This window comes from Erigeron canadensis, chromosome 3 (assembly GCF_010389155.1).
Source record: "Erigeron canadensis isolate Cc75 chromosome 3, C_canadensis_v1, whole genome shotgun sequence".
NCBI classification, from domain to species: Eukaryota; Viridiplantae; Streptophyta; class Magnoliopsida; order Asterales; family Asteraceae; genus Erigeron; species Erigeron canadensis.
Genome location: NC_057763.1, coordinates 26,339,919 through 26,347,236, shown reverse-complemented (window position 1 = coordinate 26,347,236; position 7,318 = coordinate 26,339,919). Strand labels below are relative to the sequence as shown.

General features: G+C 34.5%; 1 protein-coding gene across 1 annotated transcript; it reads left to right on the top strand.

Annotated features, from left to right (window-relative positions):
* The first annotated feature begins 375 nt into the window (after positions 1 to 375).
* LOC122594304 (chloride channel protein CLC-c-like) lies at positions 376 to 6,637 on the top strand. Its single transcript, XM_043766780.1, has 8 exons — positions 376 to 501; positions 714 to 937; positions 1,764 to 1,964; positions 2,038 to 2,215; positions 2,908 to 3,170; positions 3,651 to 3,920; positions 4,421 to 5,549; positions 6,223 to 6,637. The coding sequence occupies exons 2-8, from the start codon at positions 762 to 764 to the stop codon at positions 6,310 to 6,312; spliced, it is 2,307 nt and encodes a 768-aa protein (XP_043622715.1). The 5' UTR covers positions 376 to 501; positions 714 to 761; the 3' UTR covers positions 6,313 to 6,637.
* Positions 6,638 to 7,318: the final 681 nt, after the last annotated feature.

Sequence of the window (7,318 nt, the reverse complement as noted above, 5' to 3'; positions counted from 1 at the left end):
ACTACTCGTCGACACCACCGTCAGTCGCCACAGTCGCCCGTCACCATCGCCGCCCGTCACCATCGCATTGTGGTCATGCCGTTGCATTTGCGCGGGTACCATGCTAGTATTTTTCTCAATATAAAATGTCATACTATAATTGCAAAAACAAAAAACCTTAAATGAAAGTAAACTTTATATTCTCCATATATGAAGCAACCTTTAGAATTCTTAATCATCTAGATCTTTCTTTATTTCTCTCTCTCTTACTTACTTTTCATATGATTTTGTGGTTCCTACTCAATAACAATGTCATACAAGTGTCAGCTTTTTCTATTTCTTTCATAGATATAGATATATATTCAACATTTAACTACTTTCCTATATATCAATCAAACTGTCAGAAACAAGATTTAGTCTTTGTTTTTATATGTATTTGTGTGTGTGTGTTTGTATGTCACATATAAATTCATTTCCATGATCCTATTTCATCTCAAACACATTAACATTTCATTACCAGAGGTCAGTCTATATATATACACATTATTATATAATAACATTTTTATTGTAAAATGACCATGACCATGATCATGATCATGATCAAAAAGTTGATATAATACATATTATACATATAGAGGGTCTGTAAGTAATAATCTGGTTGAGACATTATTAAATGATCCAAGATTTCTTATAAAATTTTACATTTTGGTTTGTTGTGTTGTATGCATATATAGGACTGTATGTATACATTTACATAGAGAGAAAAAGGAAAAGAAAGAGAAATGGAGACAAATGTTGATATAGAATGTGATGGAGGAAAAATGGAGAGAAATGGATCAGGTTATGAAGAAAGAATGATGAATAGACAACCTCTTCTTTCGAAAAACAGAGTTAATACGTCGTCCCAGATCGCCATTGTTGGTTCTAATGTTTGTCCTATCGAGTCCCTTGATTACGAGTAAAATCATCTTTTCTATCTTTATTTGTTTTTTTGTTTATTCGTTTTTTGATGCTCTTGTCTGTTTAATGTGTTATGTTCTGTTTCTTACAAGAATTAATGGATCAGTGCACAAAAGTTTGTTGCATATGCTTTAGATCACGAACCATATATTGATTTTTCATCGTTTGTCTACTAGTTAAATGTTCATGATGTCTGATTACGGTTGTTAATTTGGATGACGAAATGGTTCGAGTGAATATATTTGATTTGTTACTTTATTTTTGAGATATATGAATAAAAAGTGGGCAAATTCACTTAATGTGAAAGTGAAGTTGTAAGACAGAAGAGGTTTCTACTTTTGTTTGATTTAATAGTAACCTCACTTTGGTACTCGTCTTAGGTATATTTGTTTAATTGATCATATTCCTTAACTATGAATGAATATAAAATACTTTACCAATTGGGTATTAGATATTTTTAAAAGTTTCTTAAATAAGTATTATTATTATTATTTTTATTTTTTTGTCTTTTTGTTCATTGATTGCTTGCTAGAATTCCAGTTTTAGAAGTCCATCTGAATAAAAAAGGTTTATTTAGAAAGTTTGATGAACCCACCTTAGCCAATATAGAACTAGTCAATTTGCTCTATGTTTGCTACTCGGCTATTCTTACACATGAAAAGTTGCAATACGTCGAAGGTTTTGTAAAATAGTTCTGTTGAGTTTAGTTAGTTTGACTGTTTAATCCTGTTACTTTTGTTTTTATAGACACATTCTATCGGAAAAGTATACTTGACATATTTTCTACTTTTCTGGGATATTCACTGTAGTTCACACTTTTGCAGGATTCTTGAAAACGATCTTTTTAAGCAGGACTGGAGGTCTAGAAAGAAGGTGCAGATATTTCAGTATGTTGTGTTGAAGTGGACACTAGCCTTATGTATAGGAATAATCACAGGGCTTGTGGGCTTTTTTAATAATCTTGCAGTAGAGAATATTGCCGGTTTCAAGTTTCTTCTCACTAGCCAGCTTATGCTTCAGCAAAGGTAAGCCTGTTGGAATATTTATAACTCTAGTTAGATACATGCACAACCGTGAGAGTTTCTTGTCTAATTGCAGCTATTACTTGGCATTTGCTACATTTGCTGGCATTAACCTGCTTCTTGCGTTCTGTGCTGGAGTTCTTTGTGCTTATGTTGCCCCTGCAGCAGCGGGGTCTGGTATACCTGAAGTTAAAGCTTATCTCAATGGAATAGATGCACATTCTATTCTCGCTCCAAGTACACTCTTCGTAAAGGTATGCATCACGTGCTAATGCTCTCTCTATTTCCACCCATCGCATATATAAAAAGTCAGTGCTTTGCGAAAACTTATTATATTGCCAATTATGTTACCTTATGATGAAAATGGAAATCTCGGTAGTCTTTTAGGTAACTAAACTTATTTTCATCTTGGTGGGCTCAGTAACAGTATACTTCTAATGTATCTCAGCATGCCAGATTTGAAAGCTTCTGGCTGCTTTGTGAGGTACAAAGAATATTGATTAACCTTTCTAAGCGTTATCAGTATGCTAGTCGGAGTTTTTAAGTAGAGGTGGAAAAATGGGTTGATCGAGCGGGTTGAGTAATGGGAAATCATTTAGTGTGGGTCAAAATGGGTTAAGTTGAGTTAGGCCGACTTATATACATTTTACATCCATTATTTGAGTTTTATAAATAATCAAAGTATTATATATGGTTACAAAGACCTTAGAATATAAGAAGTGACTTATGAGGTTTTATGCATTTGAATATGTCTTGTACGCCTTTCGACTTGTTAGTCCTGTTCAGCCCATCAGTGTCTCATGTTTAGTTAAATCTCTCTAGCTTGACTACATGACCCATTTGAGATATAATATAACCCAACATGACCCATCTATATGTAAGTGTACTTTCTTTTCTCTAATGTGAAGTCTCAAACATATTATGCTATGGTGATAAAATTGAATAGATCTTTGGATCCATACTTGGTTGTGCTGCTGGATTTGTCGTGGGGAAGGAAGGACCTATGGTGCACACTGGGGCTTGCATAGCGAATTTACTTGGTCAAGGAGGTTCACGCAAGTACCATTTGACATGGAATTGGCTTAGATACTTTAAAAATGACAGGGACCGAAGGGATCTAATCACCTGTGGAGCTGCAGCTGGTGTTGCAGCCGCCTTCCGTGCCCCAGTTGGTGGTGTCCTTTTTGCTCTTGAAGAAGCAGCCTCTTGGTCTCTCTCAATCTCTTTCTCATAAACCTATTTATTCATAGATTTTGATTTATATAAGTAAAACTATTAAATCAAGATGGTCAGAAAGGGTGAGAAAGTTAAAAGATCAAAACGGATTCTGCATGAATATGTGAAATGAGTCATATTTTACAATGGGTCATGTTGGGCTGGATTTGACCTTTAGAAACTGTCACCTTTTTGTAACTATTATGTATACTTAACGCATTTTTTATGATTATGAAGGCGATATCATCACAATAGTAATTCGAGTCTTTGAATAAAGCTATTTATGTGGCTGTATGCGTTAAAATTGAACTTTGGGCAACTCTTAACCCGTTTTCTTAATATCTAAGAATTTTAACTTAAGCGATTTGAAGTAAAACACCATTCAAATCAATTTACGGGTAAATGGGTCTAAGTGTCCACCTCTACATTTATATCTTGTGTGATGTATGTTATGCCATATTCAACAACTTGTAGGTGGCGGAGTGCGCTTCTATGGAGAACCTTTTTCACCACTGCGGTTGTAGCTGTGGTGTTGAGATCTCTCATTGAATATTGTAGAAGTGGAAACTGTGGACTATTTGGGGAAGGTGGTCTCATCATGTTTGATATCAACAGCACAATACCGGACTATAATATGGTGGACCTTTTGGCCGTTACATTACTTGGAGTTGGTGGAGGAATCTTAGGAAGTTTATACAATTTTCTCGTGGACAAGGTCCTCCGTACTTATAGCATTATCAATGAGTAAGTCATTCTTATGTTTCGTCCTTCTAAGTTAGAATATGTGATCTCAAATACTAATTATCATAAATTATCAATGAAACCTACGAACTACCAAAACTGATGCAAACTGTTAGACAATAATTTCACCAGAGTCCAATTTGCGTTTCGAAACTGATTATCCGATTACTGTGGACTGTAATCACATAATCAATATTGTTTTGGGTAACTGGAGTTTTCGTATATGATTATTCAATTAATTTAGAAGTTATATAATCAAATTTTGATAGTCTGTCTGATATGTCTGCAACTAAACTGGTATCTTAGGTTATAATAAAACTGCTAATTCACTTTTCCTTTATATGGAGTACTAATCTCTTTCAAATTAGATAATAGGTTTTCCATAATGTTTATTAGATTAGATAGTAGGTTTTCCATAATGTGCATCCAAACGCCTTATAATTAAACAATTATAATTTCCCTTTGGTTAGTTTGTTAACATTATACTTCTTGATTTTTTGCAGGAAAGGTCCTAATTTTAGGGTATTTTTGGTTGTTATCATTTCGCTTCTAACCTCTTGTTGTGCTTATGGTATTCCCTGGCTCTCAAATTGTGTCCCATGCCCCACTGGCTTACAGGTACAATGCCCAACAGAAGGGCGTTCAGGGAACTACAAACACTTCCAATGTCCACCTGGTCACTATAACGATCTTGCCTCCCTTATACTCAACACTAATGATGACGCCATTCGCAGCTTATTTAGTTCCATAAATGAAAATGAATTCCGCATAACTACCCTTCTTGTTTTCTTTATGGTCATGTATTCCCTCGGTATCATAACTTATGGCATTGCAATTCCTTCTGGACTCTTCATTCCCGTTATTCTTGCTGGAGCGTCTTATGGTCGTTTTGTTGGCACACTACTTGTTTCCGTCTCAAATCTTAATATAGGCCTTTTTGCTCTCCTTGGGGCCGCCTCTTTTTTAGGTGGTACGATGAGGATGACTGTCTCACTTTGTATCATACTTCTTGAACTCACAAATAATCTCATAATTCTTCCGTTAGTGATGCTTGTTCTGCTTATCTCAAAATCAGTGGCTGATAACTTTAATAAGGGTGTTTATGACCAAATAGTGAAAATGAAGGGGTTACCTTTTCTTGAAGCCCATGCTGAACCATACATGAGACAGTTGGTTGCAGGTGATGTTGTTTCTGGACCGTTGATTTCATTTTCTGGCGTTGAAAAAGTTAGTAACATAGTACATTCTCTAAGGCTAACTTCACATAACGGTTTTCCTGTCATTGATGAGCCCCCTTTTTTGGAAGCCCCGGAACTTTGTGGGGTTGTTTTGAGGTCTCATTTGATTGTTTTACTTAAAGGAAAGATGTTTACTAAAGATAGACGCTTGACTGGAACCGAAATGTTAAGAAGGTACCATGCGAATGATTTTGCTAAAGCTGGTTTAGGAAAGGGCCCAAAGTTAGAAGATTTGGATGTAAAGCCGGAAGAGATGGATATGTATGTTGACCTGCATCCGATTACTAATACATCACCGTACACTGTTGTAGAGACAATGTCTCTAGCAAAAGCTGCTGTGGCTTTCAGGGAGCTTGGACTTAGGCACCTGTGTGTGGTACCAAAGACTCCTGGAGTAAGCCCATTCTCTCATACAACGTATATAGTTAGCGGTCCAATATCATCCCAGAACCGGTTTGCTGCTGAACTAGACAGCAAACAGAACCATTTTTATGATCATAATTTGAGAATAATGTGCTTATCTTTTAGAAAGATAACTTTATATACAAAGAACTGGTTCGGGTTCCAACTGGCGTAAACCAGGAATTGATTTTTAGAATATCCTGAATTGAGAACTGGTTTACTAAAGGCTTTAACCAAGAAGAGGACCAAATTATAGCAGGTTTTTGGCTCGGGCCTTCTATTTTCTTGGTCCATATTGACTTTCGAACAACCTGTATATATTGGAGCTGTCAAAATGGGTGGGTTGGGTAAAGGGTAAGAGAGAAGGAATTGAGACCAACATGATGGACGGCTTTTTTGTCACTTTAATCCAAAATTCCAAACTGTAAGTTTTTTAATACAATAATTTATGTGACAAGTATGATTCCAAAATTATATTATTTCCACAACAAACTAGCTTTTTCAATAATAAGTCTGAGATCGTGGGTGACTTTTTAACCATTTGACACCCACATTTTTTCAAAACATTTTTTTGATTAATTTTAAGTTTTTCATTTTTTTCAAAGGTAAACGTATGGGTTTCAAATTATGTCATTGACATCGAGTTTTTCTATTTTTTGTTGCAGAGACCACCAATTGTCGGTATCTTGACGCGCCATGACTTCATGTCCGAGCACATTTTGGGACTCTACCCGGGCATTGACCAACACAAATAGATGGACAAGGCGCGGATCACACCATGATCATCATACCACAATCTAGGGGTAAAGTTATATCATCTCATTGAGTGATGAATCATGCAAACATATTCTTTAAATATTTTAGTATATGATTCAACTGACCTCATAACTTTTATTAATGATTGTGAAATACAATCAACATAGATGGAATTTTTATGTTTAGTTTTAAAGTTTTTTAGATACAAATGTAATAGGAAATAATTTATAATATATAGAAAGAATAAAGAAACAAAATATCGATGTTTTGACTAGTGAACTATTTTTCAAGTCATACGATATGAATCTTTTATCATTTTATGCATATACAAATGAAATTAAAGGAATCTTGATCCTTGATTTTAATCCAAGGGTCAAGATTTGACTCATGATAGCCAACTTGAAGAAATCCTCTCTCTATGAAATATATGATTTTGAGGTTAGAAACTGTAGAATTAGAATAGTAGTTTGTATTAGTTTAATCAAATGATTTAGTGTATTTAGGTTTTGATACATTAAGGATGTCACTAATGTATTATTATCTGCATTAATGGTGGTATATGTTATATAAGGTTGAGTAACACAAAATATTTGATTCAAAATATAATAATTGGTGTTTTTATATAGAGGAAACAAAGTTTTGAAAAAGCACATGAGGATGTGTTTTTTTTAAGCATAGTTTTGAAAATGTAAAAGTTTGAAAATACAACGACAAACGCCTTTCAGATAATTTTAGATGATTATCTATCCAAGTCAGGAATATTAATAAAAGTTAGTAATATTAAATGCATTCGTGGCACTTTAAACAAAATTGAATGATGGTTATATTAATCATAGACAATTGCTTCATTTGTTAACTCCAATCGTCTGGTCCATATTAAATCATAATAATCGGGTTGAATTTCGATTCTCCTTTTTCACCGGGTCTCAATTTTCGAACTTTGAATTTTCGGGACCTCAAAAGGTAACTTCTTTTTATAGGATGTTGTTCAGTGCCAGTATCCAA

Excerpts from the sequence above, each read along its gene's own strand:
- LOC122594304 (XM_043766780.1), top strand. The coding sequence starts at position 762 with ATGGAGACAAATGTTGATATAGAATGTGATGGAGGAAAAATGGAGAGA. Across the intron at positions 2,216-2,907 it reads CAAGTACACTCTTCGTAAAG|ATCTTTGGATCCATACTTGG; the intron begins GTATGCATCACG and ends AAAATTGAATAG. Across the intron at positions 3,921-4,420 it reads ACTTATAGCATTATCAATGA|GAAAGGTCCTAATTTTAGGG; the intron begins GTAAGTCATTCT and ends GATTTTTTGCAG.